General features: G+C 41.2%; 1 protein-coding gene across 2 annotated transcripts in view; it reads right to left on the bottom strand.

The window, feature by feature from the left end:
* Positions 1 to 6948: 6948 nt before the first annotated feature.
* The window catches only part of ITPR2 (inositol 1,4,5-trisphosphate receptor type 2), a 493382-nt gene continuing 480465 nt past the window's right edge, over positions 6949 to 19865 (bottom strand). For both annotated transcript variants that reach the window (XM_033222612.1, XM_033222613.1), the window contains 2 exons: positions 9992 to 10153; positions 6949 to 9299 (listed from right to left, as the gene is read on the bottom strand). In XM_033222612.1, coding sequence (XP_033078503.1) covers positions 9213 to 9299; positions 9992 to 10153 — 249 coding nt within the window. In that variant the 3' untranslated portion in view covers positions 6949 to 9212. The remainder of the gene's footprint in view (positions 9300 to 9991; positions 10154 to 19865) is intronic.

Genomic DNA, 19865 nt, shown 5'->3' with positions numbered 1-19865 from the left:
AGGCAGTGGTTGCAGTGAGCTGAGAGCTTGCCACTGCACTACAGCTTGGGCGACAGAGCAAGACTCTGCCTCAAAAAAACAAAAAATAAAAATAAATAAATGGGATGGCCACCTATCCAGTTGAGTGTGGCCCATGCCCTGAAATTAGTGACAAATTGTGGGAATCAAAGTTTTCTCCTAGTTTCTTTATTTCAGCTATCCACGAACTAATTCTCAGAATGGAATGTCTAGTGTGTTGTAAAAGATATAGTTAGAAAAGTTCCTTAACAGACTTTTCTTAGCTTCAGCAATGGTATTATTTAGTTTATGAATGATTAAAATGTTTTGTTTTTATGTTGTACTATGAGGTATGGTTTCCTTTCTGTGTTTTCTATGTTAGTGAATAGAGTTAGGAGAAGCTAATCAGGCTCTGATGGTCTACCTGCATACTTGCGTGGAAGTTCTACATCTTTTTGAAACTCTTCTCTTAACTTCTGAAACATCATTTCTTTTTCTCTCACTAGCTCTGGTTTTTCTTTCTTATTGACTATTTCTTGCTAGATTTTCTTTGGGGCTGTGTCCTCAAACTTCTGTTCTTAATATCTGCTCTCTCTTTCAGCATTCATTCGTTCTTTTGATCTCATTACCGTGTATGTCCCAATGACTCTGTCATCTTTTATTTCTAGCCCTAACTTTTTTTCATAGTCCAAATCTATATATCCAATGGTCAAACAAATATTTCTTCCTGGATGTCTCTAAAATAACTAAAACTCACATATCCAAGGATAAGCTCATCATTTTGAATCCTTTTTGCAACCAACTCCTTTTTCTGTCCCTAGAGCCTACTCCTTAAGATAAAACCATTATCCTGTCTTGCCTGGACCACTGAAAAATTCCTTAAATATAACAAGTACTAAATAAATAGTTGTTGAGACAAATAAATATATAGGCATGGAGGTAGAGGCTATTCAAAAATCTCAATATTTGTTTGTTTTTCACATGAATGGCTATCTGTTCTATCCTATATTTATGAAACTGAGCTTTTTGGAGCTAAACTTTGCAGTTTTCAGTTAAAGTTCTTCAGAACAGCTTTGTTCATTGTTCCAGTTTTCTGATATTATTGTTACTCTGTCATCAATCATGTTAAATCTACTTTCCAACTTTACGTCATTTCCACATTTTATAATTTTGCTATTTCTTTCTTCCAGACATTTAAATAAATGTTGGTTGGGAAAAGCCAAGGACAGAGATCTAACAGCAGGCCAAGGATATTTTACTCTAGTCTCATATTAAGCGAAATTGTTCACTTGCATGCAAATTGGCAAGCTCCATTGTCATCCAGGACAAATTTCTCTATCTCGTCAACAGGAACATCATGGAAACTTTTCTTAAATGTCTTGTTGAAATCAGTTTAAACTGTGGCTATGGTATTCACTTAATCTACAATCCTAGTGATCCTACAAAAATGCAAATGAGTTTGGAAGAACTTGTTCTTAGGAAATACTTGCTGGATTTTAGTCATTAGGATCTTCATTTCTTTTAAAAAAGTTACTATTATTAAACTATAAAAGCAATTTTTAAAATGATAAAAAGTTTAGAAAGTAAAGAAAAAGAAAATAATGTATATCCTATAGCTATTTTACAGTGAACATCACTGCAGTATATTCTGTTCAAGTTTTTTGGAGAAGTTGGCTTTTTTGTATCATGAAGATAATAGTGTATATATAATTTTGTAGCCATTTAAAACATTTATCCTGCCTATTTTCCAGTATTGCCTCAATTTATATACTTCTCATAGGTTTCATTACATTCCAACCTATGTCTGAATTATAATTTTTTAAACACAGCCAAGTTGCTGGACATTTGGACTGTGCTCAATTTTTAAATTATAAATAATAATATGATGAGTATTTTGTATACACAGTTGGCTCTCTGTATCTGTAGGTCCTGCATCTATGGATTCAATCAACTGCAGATAAAAAATATTTGGGAAAAGAAATGAATGTTTACATCTGTACTGAACATGTACAGACTTTTTTCTTGTCATTATCTCCTAAACAATACAGCATAACAGTAACTTATATACCATCTACATTGTATTAGGTGTTATAAGTAACTTAGAGATTATTTAAAGTACACAGAAGGAGGTTTGTTGGTTATATACAAATACTATGTCATTTTATATCAGGGACTTGAACGTCTGTGGAATTCAGTATCAGTATCTGGGCGGGGGAGGGGGGGAGTGGGAGACGGGGGAGGTCCTGGAAACAATACTCCACAAATATCAAGGTACAACTGTATAGATCTTTTTCTTAGTTTACATTTTTCTTGGATAAATCCCAGAAGTTAAGGATTTTCTCATTACAGTAGGTAGCTAGTCATGTATGAGCAGGGCAGGAGAGGACCCCCAGACTGACACACACACCAAAAGCATTGGGCGACCATCAGGTGATGGTCAGGCAGTTGTTAACTGTTTCTCTAAAGTAAAATTGGTCACAGCCAGCACCAGAGAAAGGCAGTTTCCCAATGCACAGAAAACACCTGAAACTGATCAGCAGTTTCCCAATAAGATCTCAGGAGGAGGTAGAAGTAAGGCAAATCCTGGAAGTAGGCCCGAGTCAAGAGGTCAAGCTACGTACTTGGTTTCTCAAGTCATTCACTTGACCCTCTTGCAAGTTAGAAAAGAACTTTCCTTCTTTTCTTTCCTTCCTTTCCTTACAGTTCTAAAGCTTTTTTACTCCTGCTCTGAAGCTTGCCTCAGTCTCTTTTTCTGCTTTATGCCCCTCAGTTGAATTATTTCTTCCGAGAAGGCAGGAGTTGAGGTTGCTGCAGATCTGTACAGGTTCGCTGCCGGTAACTCAGGGTAACTCAGATCTCTTCCACCAGTAACATCCTGATGCCTAATACATATATCTGTGTTAGTTAGGTGGGCTGGGTTATGTTGCAGTAACAAGTTATCACATACATTTATTTAACAACCAAAAAGAAATAAAAATCCTTAAATTTTAATGGCTTAACACATAAAAGTTTATTTCTCACCAATTCTGTTGTAGGTCTCAAGGTTCTCCAAGGTAGCTCCCTTCAATAATTCAGAGATTTAAATCTCAGGGATTTAGGGTGGTTCCATCTTGGCCTCCATGATTGATGTGGCAGGAAAAGAACTGAAGGTCGTATAGGGGCTTTTGAAACCTCAGATTGTCAGCTGGCCTCACAATCCATTGGTGAGAAGTAGCCATGTGTTGCCACTCAATTGCAATGGGTGCTGAGAAGTGTGACTTCTGTGCATAAACTAGGCAAAGGGGTATCACTACTGAGGTCTACTTCAGTGGAGAGGTTCTGAACTATGACTAGCTAATCTGGAACTACAGAATTTCCTAGAATTCCCTTACTTATAGGGTTACACATTAGATATGACCACAGGAGATATCTTCATGAGATTTGGAAGGTGGAAGTGATGCACAGTCACTAAGCTCAGAAGTAGCAGGCAACAGGTGCTGCTGCAACACCCAGCCTCATCTCCTGGCTCACTCTGTCAGTGTGGGCAGTAGCTAGCCCACAGTCCTCCAGCTCACATGAGATCTCTTCCTTCAGCTCGTCTGAGTCCTGGGCCAGATGCACATGCAATTCCATGAGGAAGGGTGCCAGCTTTGTTTTTAGGTCATCTGCAGTATGGAGTTTGGAGGTGGTGAGAGCTAGATGCAAATTTTGGTTTGTCTTCATGAGTTCCAGCTTGTCCTTGCTCTCTCCTGCTTCATATCCAGCTTTCCTTCCTGACTGCCAGCCCCACTGACTCACAGTGACTTCAGGCCTACCACCAGACACAGAAGCATTAGCCTTCTGGAGAGTTCTTTACCATAACTGCATGGTATCTAATGCCTAAAATAAAATCTTCAGCCCATGATACCAATACCTATTTTGTTTCCCTGAGAAACCCTAATTGATAGTTGTACATTCATATTTTTAATACTGCAGGGCCTAATTTTAAGGTATTGTGGTTACAGACTTTTTATTTGAATTTACTGCTTAGAAGGCCACGATCACAAAGATACACCTGCCCCACATAAAAGGAGAAGAGGGAGTGGGTTATGGTATAGAGAAAGGAGGATATAATTGTCCAAAGTGAAGATAATTATTACTGAAAAACCAGAAAGCACAGTCATTAGAGCAGGGAGCAGCCTTCAAAGCAGCTCTGTCCTATGCAAGTAGACCTGAGGGGAGGGGAGCTTTGCAAGGATGTCTGGGGTGGATCGTAGAGGAAGTCCATGCCTGTGGCCACATTCCCACAGCTGTGGGTACGGCCACTCTCCCTGGAGCTGATCTTGCCCCAAGGACCAGAGTTAAAGGGGAACAGGCAAACCTGGGGGGAAATCCACACTGAGGCAGTAAAAGCCATCATTTTCTGTGAAACAGAGTCAAACTGAGTTTAACAACTTATCTTTGTTTCTATACATTTTTCTCCCAGTATATTTGGTATCTGTTTTTGTTTGCCATGTGGCTCTGTGTGAGGTGCCAGCACCTCTGATGTGGGTGAGGAACATAGGTGAGGCTGAAGTACACACATTCTGGCCTGGAGTTGTTCTCTGAATATTAGGTCTTCCTAGGACTTCCTCAAAGCACCCCAGTTGACCAGGCAAAGGAAGGGTGACTTGCGGACTTCCACCACACTGCCCCCACATGCACACTACTGCCTGCTCTTCGTGCCAATTACTCTCACCAAAAGAGGAACTCCCTGTCCAATAGCCCTCCCCCAACCTTTCCTCTGATTACAAACAAAACAAACGTTTCCACACTACTTCAAGGAACTGTGGCACACTGGAAAATACCCATATGAGTAAAGAATTCTATTTCTAGATTGCATGTGATTTGTGCCACCCATGTTGACTTCAGCTGTTGCACACTCAGTTCTCTTCTGAGGGGAACTATCATTTAAAGCTGTGCGTGTTAAGAATCAGGAAATCCTAAGCCACCCAATGGTCTGTGCCCACTGAGCTCAAGCAGGCCATCAGACACCATGTGATGCACCAGTACGAGTTGGTACACTGGGAACTGGCCAAATCCCAATAAGCCTAAAGGACACTAGGCTATCTGGATTAGCTCATCAGTGTGGTTCAAGTCACCAAATTTTTTATAACTAATGTCTTGCTCTGTAAAATAGCAATCATAATGCCTTTTCATACTAATGCAGATATTACTTAGAAACATTATTACTTAGAAAGAAAGCACTTTAAAGTATTGCAAACAAAAAAGTTACACACATCCAATTTTATTAACATTCACTTATAAATTATCTGCCCTTGACATATATTGGAATTGTGTTTTTAGGCAAATATAGTAACCCTCTACGGCAGGATAGAAAGTCTTCTTGGTGATATGAGAAGTACTGGTGTGATAATTTCATAAATTATTCAAGTCTGTGGAAACACTCCAGTTCAGAGAAGGGTACTTGGATTTGTTTTCAGATTTCTCGATTTCACATGCACGTTAGGCTCTCTGGTTTTGATAGTGCATGTTTTCTTCTATTAAATAAGATAGCTTTCTCAATAATTGTATCAGAAACAGCAGCAATGAGTGACTACAGGGCCTCTACTGGCCTCAGGCATTTTCTAAAAACCAGAATTAGCTGTCAAATTTTGAGAATACAGAGCTTCCCACGGCCTTCTCCATCCCTGCATTTGGTGTGCACCTCACAATTTCATGCAATTTAGTGACTTGCAAAGCTCCTGCAGGCATCTGTGTTTGTGCTGAAGATGTCTGTCTCCTCTGCAGTGCACCGTGTTGTGTATCACAGCATATTGGAATGGGTCTGTAGGTCGAAATAGCTGATTTATTATTCAGGATAGCTTTAACAGCCGCTGGAGGGAACATACCATCTTATGGTAGTTGCTCTTCCACACAGCTTTGTTCTCTGCATAGGTAAGGGGTATCTCTGGGGTCCATCAACTGTTACATCATGATGCCTGTGCAGTATTTACTTGCTTATATCCAATCTACTGGGTCCCTGAAGAATAAGCTTTTTTCTTCTTATTAGGTAATATTTACCCCTCCTTTTCTCTAATGATAAGAGTACTGGGAAGCAGAAATCCCTATCTCCACCTTCTCTCACCAACTCCCCAGTCTCCCCACTCATTCTCAGTCCTAGGGGCTGGGAGCTGGGGGCTGGGGGCTGAGTGTGGGCCATACTGCCTTGCTGTTTGCAATAAAACAGTTGTAAAATAAAGAGAGCAGCCAAAACAGGGAGTTATGAGCTGAGAATATGGGAAGAAGCACACAATTAGTTCTGATGAATGAAATATCTTCCTGATATTATTAACAATCCCTAGAAATTGTGTCCTCTTTATCAACAGAAAAATGTTGATGTGTAAGAAAATAAGCTCATTTCTAATTTAACTCTTTAAGGGGTAGAAAATATGATATATTTTGCATACATATAAATTATTTATTTATATTATAGTCCTATATGATACAAGCATTTTCTCATCAAAAAGTGTTAACTTAGAAAACATACTTGTATTAAGCTCTTGAGCCTCAGAATGGAGTACAGAGAGAACAAAACCCTTTTGAAATTAAAAATATTATTCAGCAGAAACTAATATTTTTGAACCAATATGGATTTTTTTTTTTTTTTTTTTTTTTTGAGACGGAGTCTTGCTCTGTCGCCCAGGCTGGAGTGCAGTGGCCGGTCAGCTCACTGCAAGCTCCGCCTCCCGGGTTCACGCCATTCTCCTGCCTCAGCCTCCCAAGTAGCTGGGACGACAGGCACCCGCCACCTCGCCTGGCTAGTTTTTTGTATTTTAGTAGAGATGGGGTTTCACCGTGTTAACCAGGATGGTCTCAATCTCCTGACCTTGTGATCCGCCCGTCTCGGCCTCCCAAAGTGCTGGGATTACAGGCTTGAGCCACCACACCCGGCCCCAATATGGATTTTAAATAACTAAATATTTTTTCAAAATCTCCCTTAACATCAAAGTCCAAGATGATTGCATTTATTTTGATGTCACTATATAAATACAAGGATGTTAACCGATACTCACCTAGGTCAAATATTCCAGTTGCATTAACAAACATACACATAACAAATATAAATTTATATCAAATGTCAAATTTCCCCATTATCTTCTCCATTAGGAATTTGATGTTCTGAAAAGTGCCTTTTCTAAGCATTTAGGCGGAAAAGAGGCATTAAAAATACAACTAAGAAATATTTAAATTTTGATGAAATAAGAGTCTTGTTAGTTGCAGTCTCTTTTGAATAATTTCCTTAGGAGAAAATATGCTGTGAAACAGTGATCTGCCACTACACAGTGGTTGGGGACATTAGGTCATTTCTAGATAGCAATTATATACACCTAATGGCTTATTCCCTACAAAATGAACTATTATGGTGTCAGAAAAGGCTAGATACTTTATCATCTGAAAGATAGGTTGCTCAGATGTGTACAAATGAATTTATTCTCTTGACCTCTAGTTCAGATGTCAGAAATATTTTATTTTTTACTAAAATAGAGATAGGTTCCTATATTGGAATATGTTCAGTATTTACCACCTTTCACTTCTATTCTCTATCCATAAAACTCTGCCTGATTAAAATATTTTAAAGTATACTTTTAACCTGACACTGTTAATACCATTGATGATCCTGGATTTTAAAGATGGCTGCTTTAGTCTACTTTGATTTTGGGAAAGCCATTTAAAACAAACAAATATGTGCTATCGTTTAAAGTTTTATAAAGAATTAAGAGTAACTGAATGACAGCTAAATTTCTCATGTATTTATTGACTGCCTGTTAGGTTCAAAGTTCTGTGCTGCATGCAGACATATCAAAATTTCTTATATCTTTGGATCACGAATGTCAGGGTCTTTCGGCTCCTGGTCAGAAAAAATACTACCATGTCAGAGTGAGGAATTCTTAGTATGAGGTGGTGCTGGGGAGTACCAGTAGCTTCAGTTCAGAAATTCATTGCTCTGGGTCCCAACACACCGCTTCTTTTCCTAACACTTTAATTATCCATATTTTGCTCTGCTATCCAAATGTGTAGTCTCTAAGAATAACCTGAACACGCCAGGTTATTCTCTCCCTCGACAAATTCTGAGTGCATGATTTAACATAAAAACAATTCGAATAAGAGGTTTTTGTCTTTCTACATTTTGAAAAGCCCTTTCAGATACAGTTTTAAATACATAATTGAAATGCGGCATTTTCTTGAGTATTCAATACATTTCTTGGATTTTTTTTTCCTAACTGCAGGAATAGCATAAATAAAAACACTCAGTTCCCGAAGCAGTTCTTTAAGCACAGCAAACATAAGTCAAACAGCTTTCACTCCAGGTTTATAAAAGGCAATGCCACCACCATAAGTTTCTCAATAATTCCTATCACCTTTAAGCATGTTCATGTATTAATCTCAATATATTTTAATAGCATACACACGGTCTCAAAAAACCCATTCCTGGGGTTTACTGTTGGCTTTTTATTCCCTTAGATCTTTTAAAAATCTTAGCCTATACATGACTTAGAGCATGTTTTCAACAAGTTATACGAAAATCTCCTTTTGTGCTCCACATTGACGGAGCCTGTCTGAATCTGGAGAAGGCAATCACATTCTGTTATGTTGTCAGCATGAGAGGCAAAAGCTCCAAAGTACTAAGTTCCTAGAGCTGTAAACCCATTGTGCTTCATGTTATAAATAAAGAAATTGCCCTGTGACAGCTATAGTTTGGAAGCATTATCATTTCTCTTTTCAACTCTCACTTTTCATCTTTTCAGTTATTTTCCTTAGGAAAACTTAGCCACCAAAGTATGACTTCTTGTATCATGAACCTATATGCCACAATTAAAAGAAAGAAATTCCAGCCAACCATGTCAGTGGCTGTAGTCAGTATTTAAGACAAAACTGACTCCTATCGATTTAGCAGAAGATAGTTCTCTCTGCCCCGTGTCTCCTTCCACCCTGCCGCTCCCTGCCCTCTCCAGCCTTTTGGGCAAGCCTTTTCTTCCCGTTGCATTGCGAATGTGTGATGTGCGCTTTCTAGCAGATGTATTTGAGGTTAGGTCTTCGCAACCATGAAAACACAGTTATAAATTGTTCTCGGAGCTATCCCACTCAACATCTTGGCACTTGGTTGTTTTTAACTTTTAACAATAGGCACTGTTCACTCCCCTCCATCTCAGTTCTTTATTCAGTGATCAGGCAGGACACTGATGAAAGGCTAGTCACGGCTTCCCCCCATGGTATCAGTGTGGTGGCATGTGATGATTCACATGGGGTGTGTTTGATCCGAGGAAGCCCAGTCTCTGCTTATTCTTCCTTTGTTCTGTCATCTGGGGGAAAAGAGAGAGTGTGTGTTCAGCGGATTTTCTCGCTCTTACCCAGTGCTGGTGGCCACAACCGTTTTGAGTTAATATTCCCCAACTACCTACTGTCCAGCATCATATAGAATATATTTATCAAAAAAGGGATTTTTTTAAAAAGTGAATTTCCATAAACAGAGAAAAACAGCAAACCCCTCTCTGTGGTTAGGAAGCAGGAGCCATTTTAGAAAACAGATCTTGCCTGTCACATAGCTGTCACCATCACCACAGTCATTTTAATAGCTACCATGGTTACTGTTGATATTTTTACTAATACTAACAATTTTATATGATAAAGGGGTTGATTATAGCATTGAAATGGCAGATACTAATGAGGATCTGCCTTTCCCATGGGCTTAGTAGTTACTATCATGGCAGAAAATAATTTTTTTTTTTTTAATGCAAAGAGGTGCTTGTAGTTCGGCATTTTCTCCTTTCCCCCTTCCATAGAAGGAGAAGTGTCGCACAAGGCTCAGGGAGATGGGATAAGTGGAAGTCCCCGTTTGCTGGGATGCGGTTCTACAGTACGATTTGAGGTTTCCTTCTCGGAGTTTGCAATCCTCTATGGCTAATGACCTGGCTCCCTGGACCCTCTGTCTCCCCTCACCGGAGGTGGTGAAGGATTTTATCCCACCCAGCACCGTCTCCCTGAATGCACCCACCTGCTCCTTGAGCTCTGCCAGCTGACCCGACAGCTGTTTGACCAGACTCATGGTCGATTCCAACTTCTCCTGAAGGTTCCGAATTTCATTTTGCTCACTGTCGCCTTCATTGCTAACGAGGGACATGGCTCGCATCCGAGGAAACCAATCCAAATTCTTCTCCTGAAAGTAAATAAATGTGTGGGAATAAGGGAATAAGTATGGAAGGGGAGAATGTCGACAGCTGTTTATTATTATTCACATATACGCCAAAGTCTCTTAGCACTCAAACTGGAGAGAGAAAACCAGGCACAGGGAAGGGCTGACGTAGGGCTTAGACACTGGTCTTCACGGGCTGGGGGAAGACCCCAAATATTGAAGCAAGCTTTATACGGGCTCCCAGGGAGGTTCCAGCTGAGGCCTTTAGAAAGCACCGTGAGGGCTACAGGCATTCAGTGAACGATGACGAATGATGAGGTGGGGTCTGGAGGCTGGGGGAGCAGATCCAAGTGTGTGTGGGTACAGCATAGGCATGCCCTGTTTCTCTTTCCCCCTGGCACAGAAGAGAAGGGGGGGGACGGTATAGGAAGGTGGTGAAAGAAATGTTTCAGCCTCAGCCACCCACACTACTTTACCTCCCACTTCCCCTATAAAGGCTCCCCATCAGCTCTGCCTCCCTCCGAGCTCCACTTGAGGAAGAGGGAAGTGGGAGGGCATGGCCCGAGGTTACTCTGTCTGCTCCCTTTGGAAATATTTTACTGCAATGGGTGAGAGTTAGACTTCCCCAAAGGGCAATAGCTGGTTCCACTTCTGTTTTTGTAGGCAGCTTGGGTGTAGGTGTTGTGTGTGTGTGTGTTTTCCCTCCAATCGTGGTAGAGACTGACAGATGCTTTCTTCAAGACTCTGCTCAATTGTCTGACATCATAGAATCACTATGTATTACTTATATGACATTTTTCCATCCTCCCCGAAGCTCCGCAAGGTAAATCATGTGGTCCCCATTTTACAGATAAGGAAACAAGAGGTTCTAAGTTTCATTACACTTGTCACAAGCTAGTAAATGGCAAAGCTGGGATTTGAAGCCTCTGCAGCATTGATGGGGTGTGCCAGTCTTTGTCTCTGTCTACCCACCTATTTCTCTAAATCACCTTCTCCCAACATCCCTAGCAGTGAGCATTGTGCTTGAAACTCTTTCCATTCCAGAAAAGGCAACTGAAATGGCTACAACAGCCTCTGCCTGTGGAATCCCTAGAATGAGAGTCATCAGTGTTCTTGCCTAAGTGACAGTGGCAAGGCCCAATTTGTGTATCTATAGACTGCAGGCTCAATCTTACCTGGCCCTTGGGTTGGCTTTTTGTTGTTGTTGCTAGGCAGAGAATAACAAGTTCTTTATAGTTCCCTGCCCCCAATGGCAGTGAAAAGGGCTGATAAAGAACTAAAGATAAAACATATTGAAAAGTTTTAAACTGCATTTAAACAGCTGCACCTAATTAGCATTTCAAAGGCAAACAGTAACTTACTCTGAGGTGCAGAGTGACAGATTCATTCATTCAATCAATCCTTCAGCATCTATTGTTAGGTATTTAGGGGGGAAAGTCAGATAAGACTGTGTGTCTGCTCTCAAGGAGCTTATGGCTCAGGACAGCCCTCCACAAACAGCGGGCTGCACACTGTGTGTATCGAAATCCCCTGGTTGCTTTTTAAAACTGCAGATTCCCACCCCACCACCTTTTACCAAATCAGGACCTCAGGAAATGTATGTGGTTCTAATATCATTAAAGTGTTAAGGACTCTGGTTTACAGACACAGGGAAGACTGGCTGGGCAGGGAGATGGAGCAAAGGGGAAAGATCTGGAATAGGCCTATGGGGGAAGAGCAGAGGAAACCTAACAGGGGCCCATGAAATGCTTGCACGGTAGTGTGGCTGGTCCAGCTGCTCACCCACAGCCCAGGTGGATGTGCAGATGAGATAGAAAGCTCGACTGATACAGCATGCTGTCTCTCCCTGGGATGAGCATCAGAAAGATCAAGGTTTAAGGGAGTTCACACGTTAATGTGTGAAGTGGTAGGAAAGATGGAGGAGAACAGACCTGTGCTAAATGCTCTTTAAGCACTTATTCCTTTCAACAATTCTGTGAACTTAGGTTCTGTTATCTATCCAGAATTTACATTACCTATCATCTGAATTTTACAACTGAAGAAAGTGAGGTGCCATGGTTTAGATAGGGGTTGTCTGTGTTCTCCAAATCTCCTGTTGAAATTTGATCTCCAGTGTTGGAAGTGGACCCAATGAGAGGTATTTGGGTCATGGGGGCAGATCCCTCAGGAATTGGCTTGGTGCCATTCTCACAGTAGTAAGTGAGCTATCACTCTTTTTTTTTTAAGACTGAGTTTCACTCTTGTTGTCCAGGCTGGAGTGCAATGGTGCAATCTCGGCTCACCACAACCTCCGCCTCCTGGGTTCAAGCGATTCTCCTGCCTCAGCCTCCTGAGTAGTTGGGATTACAGGCATGCGCCACCACACCTGGCTAATTTTGTACTTTTAGTAGAGACGGGGTTTCTTCATGTTGGTCAGGCTGGTCTCAAACTTGCGACCTCAGGTGATCCACCTGCCTCGGCCTCCCAAAGTTCTGGGATTACAGGCGTGAGCCACTGCATCTGGTGAGTTCTCCCTCTTAGGAGCCTCGATGGGTTTTCGGGGGAATGGATTAGTTCCCGTGAGAGTGCGATGTTACAAGCCAGGGTGCCCTAGGGCTTGCTGTCTTTTTGCATATGCCCACCTCCCCTTTGGCCCTTCTCTGCCATATTTTGATGCAGCACAAAAGCCTTCACCAGAAACCAAGCGGATGCTGGCACTGTGCTTCTCGTGTAGCCTTCAGAACCATTCCCTAAATAACTTTCTTTTCGTTGTAAATTATCCAGTCCTAGATATTTCTTCACAGCAACACAAAATAGATTAAGAAACGAAGCTAGTAACTGGATTAGCTGGGATCCCAACTCAGATCTGTCTGCACCAAGGTCTGTTGGCAAGACAGGAGATTGTGGACAGAAAGTAAAAAAACAAAATTTAAAATTCCGAAGGTAAAACAACTTTATGAAATGCAAAATTTTGAGGTGAGAGTGCCTTAAGCCTGGTAAAAGTAAGTATCACTGAACTTGGGAAGTTAGTGTTTAATGGATACAGACTATTAGCTGGAGAAGATAAGAAATTTCTGGAGATAGATTAGTGATGGTTGCAGAACAGTGTGAATGCGCTTCATGCCACAAAACTGTACACTTCAACGGTAAGATGGTAAATTGTGTTTTATATACATTTTACCACCATTAAAAAAAATCACAGAATTTGCAGAGGCTAATTTTTTGATGAACTGTGCACAAAACTCCTGAAGTCATCCTGCAGGTCAGTAGTCAGGGTAGATGAGGAGGCTGTGGGTGGCCAAGGGCCAAAATCTGTATGAATGAACAAGAGTGACCAGGAGGTATTAAAGGATAGGATGGGAAGGACTAGAAAAGTGCATTTTTGTGGGAGGTTTGAGGTGTGTTGATTTCTTGGTGATGAGGAGCCCAGAGTGCTGACCCTTTTCCAGGGCTCTTAATACAGACAGGTTGGGAAAAATAGGCAGCTGCCACCAAGGGGCTAAACGAGACAGGGCTTGCCATGGTTTGAATGCTTGTCCGCTCCAAAATTCAATTTAATTTTTAAATTTGATTGGCATTGTAACAGTATTAAGATGCAGGACTTTCAGGAAGTGATTAGACCATGAGGCTAATGTGTGAATTTCCACCTCATGGGGGTGGTGATTGGTGCTGTAACAAAAGGGCAAGTTCGGTCCTCTCTTTCTCTCACCCCCTCACCTTCTATCCTGTTATTACGCAGCAAGAAGGCCCTCACCAGATGCGGGCACCTTGAAAATAGACTTCTCAGCCTTCAGAACTGTAAGCCAATAAATTTCTGTTCATTATAAATCACCCAGTCTCATGTATTCTGTTACAGCAACACAAAACGGACTAAGACAGGGCTTCTCTTGGGAGAGCAGCCAAGAAAGCAGCGTTCTGGGAGAGATTTTTTCAACACACAACAGGACAAGGATTCCAGAGGGGCTGTTGGGGCAGGAGGATTTGGGAGCATCACAGACTGGGCTTGGGGTAAGAAGGTACCAGGAATGGGAGGGATGGTGAAAACATCAACCTTCAAAAAGTTTCCGAAAGAAACAGATGCAAAACCTTGTTCTAACAGTAGACTGCAACTCTCACGGATAACGTGTGAGTGTTTGTAAAGCTGCCTCCAAAGAAACACTATTGCAAGCATCTCAGGGGCCAGGATCAGCCAAGTCCATGGCCTCTTGCTTTTGAGGAAACAATGGCAGCTCTCAGTGGACCATAGCTGGTGCCATTTGAGCCACAGAATTCCCTTTCCCTACACTCTCTTTTTTCATTTGTTTCTTTGTTCATCCATTCACTTAATAATCTTTGCTGTGTTTACTATGTCTCTGTTAGGCACTGGGAAAACAATAGTAAGCAAAATCCAGCACAATTCTCATGCTTATGGAACGTGTAGTTCATAGGTGGAGAGTAAGACTTCAAAGAAAGGATGATAAAACTAATGAGAAGCTGTGCTTAAGTGCAAAAGCTATACAGTCCTGTCATCCTTTCTCTTCGTTCCTAAATATTATCCTGTCTTCCAACCCTCTTCTGGTTTTTCTAATCTTTCTTTCACTCCTTGTATCGTCTGTGTTTTGGTTTGTTTGTTTCTCAGCCTTTTCTCTCCTACCTTTCTGCTTCTGGCTTCACTCCTCCCTTCCCTTGTATATCTGCTGATTTTAATCTGAGACAAATATATAATGTACAACTAAAAATTGTTTTAATATTGAACATTTTATGGTTCCTTTTCTTAATTTTTAAGAGACCTGAGTTGAATGCTTTACATTTCTCACTACAATGGGGGAAAAAGAACCCCAGCTTAAATTGATTGCTTTCTGTTCTCTTTCTTAAAGAAAGCAGTCTTTTAAAAATCAGTTCCACAACCGATTTTTCTTCAAAATTACTGCAGAAAGTACAGTATTCCTCGTTATTTGACGTGGATACATTTCAAAACCCCTAGTGGATATCTGAAACTGTGGAGAGTACTGAACCCTAGATATACTATGATTTTTCATATATACATATCTATGATAAAGGATAATTTATAAATTAGGCACAGTAAGAGATTAACAATAACTAGTAATAAAATAGTACAATTAAAACAATATACTGTAATAAAAGTGGTCTCTTTCTCTCTCTCAAAATATCTTACCATTTTCGGACTATAGTTGACTGTGGGTAGCTGAAAGCACAAAAAACAAAGCCATGGAAAAGGGGGATTACTGTATATTCTTTTCACGAAAATTAACTCCAATACAGCAGCATTCCTAAATGGTGAATATGCTTTTCCATTGAAAGTAGCTGCCAATTAAACACTCAGAAGTTTCTCTCTCTGCTCTTATGGCTTCCATAGAAGGCTCAATCTGAGCAGAGGAAGAGGAAGGTAAACCCGACTTTAACCTAAGCCAGAACCATAGGACAGACACACAGAGAAGATACTAGTTAAGAGGACACCACTTCCTCTCCATGTCAACTTGTAATATGTATGCCATCTAACAAAGCAGTTTGATTTGGTTTGTTATTTCTTGATTTACTCATGCATGCTATGTACATCTTGTGATCATGCATATGATTATTAGATTCCCATGATGACTTGTGTCAAAATGAAATAATCTCCTTACTTCACCAGGAACAAACATATTTGACCGCAGGGTACTATAAAGTCAGGGAAGATATGGATTAACTGTTAGATTCTGAGGTTATAATGTATGGTCCTAGCAAGTGGGTGAGTGGAAATCCAGAGCTTCTCAAAGATTCTAAAATGCAAAACTCAAAGATGAACCGTCATGTCCCTGAGAAGTTCCTTTAGGGCTCACACACTATGTCAACCATACCCTTTTATCCCCAAATTCTAATAGTTATCTATTTCTCTGGGTAATTAAAAGACCATTAGATAGAAGTGTAGAAACCTTGTAGTCATTCAATAAAATGATTAGGTTGCAAGTGTCAAAAGTCAGCTGTGCTGGGCCTGCCACGGTGGCTCATGCCTATAATTCCAGCACTTTGGGAGACCGAGGTAGGCAGATAACCTGAGCTCAGGAGTTCGAGACCAGCCTGGCCATCATGGTGAACCCTTGTCTCTGCTAAAATAACAAAAATTAGCCAGGTGTGGTAGCAGGTGCCTGTAATCCCAGCTACTCAAGAGGCTGAGGCAGGAGAATCACTTGAACCCAGGAGGTGGAGGTTGCAGTGAGCTGAGATCATGCCACAGCACTCCAGCCTTGGCTACAAGAGTAAAGGCTCTGTCAAAAAAAAAAAAAATTCAGTTCTGTTATGTTTTCATATTTGGTTCTTAAATGTGATACCTGATCTGTGGGAAAGGACAATGGGGGTATAATGGAAACAGCACCAATCTATGAGTCAGGACACCCCGGTTCTGGTTTTACCTTAGCAAAATCTAGCAATAAGATATAAGGAGGAAGAAAGCCTTATTCTCTGAGTCCCAGTTTCTTTATCTGTAAAATCAGACTGTCACCCTAGGTGGTATCTGTGTCTCTTCCAGCTCGTCATTCTGTGAACAATGATGTAAAGACAGCTTTAAAAACCATATTGTTGAGAGAAGATTAAGCTCGCCAAGTGAGCAAACAGAAACATGGCATTTTGGCTAGAAGCAGTCTCAAAACCACACAGCCCACCCAGTATACTGCAAATACCCAGCCTGAAACCTAGAAAGTCTAGGTTTCCTTGAGGTCTCAAGGCACAATAGCAGCAAATATCCCTGCACTTGACTCCCACTTCTGGGCAAGTTCTTCCATATTACATAGTGGACTAGCTCTTATATAGTCTATCCCTATTCTTACCTAATTGTCCACTGGCTCAAGAAAATATAAAGAATGTAATAATTTTTCTCCATATCAGAATGAGATTAAGAAATAATGCGATTGACTTATGTTAGCCGAACATTGGAGAAATTGTCTTGGTCTTTTTAGCTCTATTAGGAACACATTAAAAGCTGACTGTGGGTAAGCTACAGAAAGCAAGAATTGTGGTTCTACATCATAGTAACATATCCTACTTGTGGGCTGCCTACCAAATGTCAGGCACATTTTAATCATGCTATGACCAATACCCACAATTCCATAAGGTAGGGACTATTTCCATCCCATTTTGCAGATGACAATACTGAGGCAAGAGGATTAGTTACTTGCCCAAGGTCATATAGGTGGTGTTAGTGGCTAAACCAGGCTTTGGCCTCCACCCTATTTGATTGAAAAGCGTGTATCCTGTCATTGCACCAGACTACTCTGCATGTCGAATGGAGATATCTATGCTTAGCTTCTGAACTTGCTAAGGAAAACAAAGACTATAGTAAATCTCCAAACAGAAGCTACTATACCTTGGGCCCCCTTTGATTTCTTCTTCTGGGGTATGCTACAGATTGATTTATTAAAAATCAGAAACAGATCCTCTAGGCATGGTATCATGGATGCACATGCAGGTACTGATAGAAATGCAGCAACAGTTGACATTCACTGTGATTTTGTAGAATGCTCTGAAATACTGCTAATAAAGAACAACCCACAAAATGTACTATGTATTGTAATGGAGTATCAGTAAACCATTTAATATGTACCTTCACCTCTGTACACAGACTTGATGGCTATGCTTAGAATGTGCTGTCACAAGACCATTTCCTAAGGTTTTTCTTGGTTACCATCCTTTCCTGAGCTTTATGTTTATACTGCATTTTCCATTCTAAAATTCATTCACAGAGCCTTCTAGGCTGAGGAGCATAAGCATTTCCCCAAAGCCTCAGCATGACCTATTGCATTCCTCTCTTTGCACTTTTGGTCTGAAGACATCAGCAGAAATGGCTCTCAAAAGCCACACAAGTCATGCTGCTTCTGCCTACTTACTGGAAGATCCCTCAGGGAAAGACAGCATTTCTTCTTTCCTAGAACTTTAGACCTAGAAAATAATCTGGAACAAGAATTCTTTCTGAAGTTGAAGTAATCATTTGGTTATGGGGTGTGGTTATGGGGGTGTGTCTCATGGACCCCAGCACCTCTGCTCAATTTCAGTAAGGGCATGATGAGCTTCTCACCTCTGCACCAACATGGTGGCCTTGAGGGCAGATTAGGCATTATCTAAAAAAATTAGGAGATACCCATGACATTGGCACTGGGATTCCTCATCCAGTTTCTAGTGAACACCCACCTGTATACAACAAGGACTGTGAGCAACCTCTCTGGTTCTCACAGAGGCTCAGATGCGGGCCTTGTATTCATGAGGGGGAGAAATGGGCTAGAAAACATAGTCTTGTTTAACAAGTATCAGGGACTGCAGGTGACAGAGAAAGGATACAGCTGTGTTCTTTGAAATTAAAACACTAAGGCTAGGTGTGATGGCGCATACCTATAATCCCAGAATTTTGGGAGCCAAGGTGGGAGGACTGCTTGAGCCCGGGAGTTTGAGACCATCTTGGTCAACATAGCAAGACCTCATCTCTACTAAAAATTAAAAGTTAACTGTGTGTGGTGGTGCACACCTATAGTCCAAGCTACTTGGGAGGCTGAGGTGGGAGGATAGTTCGAGCCTAGGAGGTAGAGACTGTAGTGAGCTATGATCATGCCACTGCACTGTAGTCTGGGCAACACACAGAGACACTACCTCTAAAACAACAACAGAAACAAAAACTATTCTTGGACTGACAAATAAATGAAAACCTTCACAACTCATCCTAAAAAGAGGGTTAGGGTTAGGGAAGAAGAGTAAGAGTGGATTTTGCTCCATTAGAAAAACATATGACAGGAGTTGAAGATTCATTTTCAAGCTCTTATTAACCAGAACCGTCTTTCTGTGTCTCCCTGTGTGTTCTGTCTGGATCTCCCCAGATCTTTCTTGTGAACTGTTAGGTTCCTGTAAATGTGGTGAGTACCAAATTTGTGTGGATTGAGAAATCTGGAATGTGTTAGTTGTACAAAGCAAAACAGGATTGAAAGATTTTGTAAAGCTACAAATCCCTTCAGAGTGTTATCATCATACCTTGAAATATTGCTCAAATCTAAATGCTCAAATATCAGGTTTATATTATATATCCACATATTATAAATTTGTGAATTTTTACAAAATTATAAAGCAATATTACAAACAGAAAGCATCCTTGGTTAGCTGAGGCCATATGCAGAGTGGCTGAAGGCCATGCCTTAGAGCTGTGCATAGCACCCAACAAAGGCTGGTGTCACTGCCGGGTTCCCGCCTGGCCCCTTTTTCATGGCACAATTTTCAGTGTGCTGGTGGGAAGGGGCTCCTGGCCTAGAGCCTTGTTTAATCTAGTCATTGCTCCCAAAGGCAGAGGGAAAAAGAGGCTCCATGAAAGTGCCCATGAAGGAGGAGAGTTCTGGGATGAAAATGGCTTCACGGGACTCCTAATCTCAGCAGGGCCCAGGTATACAATAAAAAAAAACTACAGCTGGAAGGTACTGAGAGATGGGCTGATTCTACAACCCCTGACTTTATAGGCAGCACAGCCATGGTGGGAGGGGGCATGACCCTTGCCCAGCACAGGGCTTGCAAGAGGACAGGACTGCCCACTACCATGTTATGGATGGTCCTGCGGGCTCTAAGCTTCTGTAGGTGTGAGTCTGAAGGCCCCTATCCCTACTGGCTTCCTGACTTTAGGGAGTCAGAGGGAAGCAGGTAAGTGAGGACCCCCTCAGCCAAAAAGAGGATCCAAATAGTTCAACATTTCCAAACATGCTGTGAGGTGTCAGGAAGAGCACTGGGCTCTGGAGTTTCAAAGACTCATGGGTCA

The sequence above is a fragment of the Trachypithecus francoisi genome, unplaced genomic scaffold (assembly GCF_009764315.1).
Source record: "Trachypithecus francoisi isolate TF-2019V2 unplaced genomic scaffold, Tfra_2.0 Lachesis_group11, whole genome shotgun sequence".
NCBI lineage: Eukaryota > Metazoa > Chordata > Mammalia > Primates > Cercopithecidae > Trachypithecus > Trachypithecus francoisi.
This window is presented reverse-complemented; position numbering and strand designations above follow the sequence as displayed.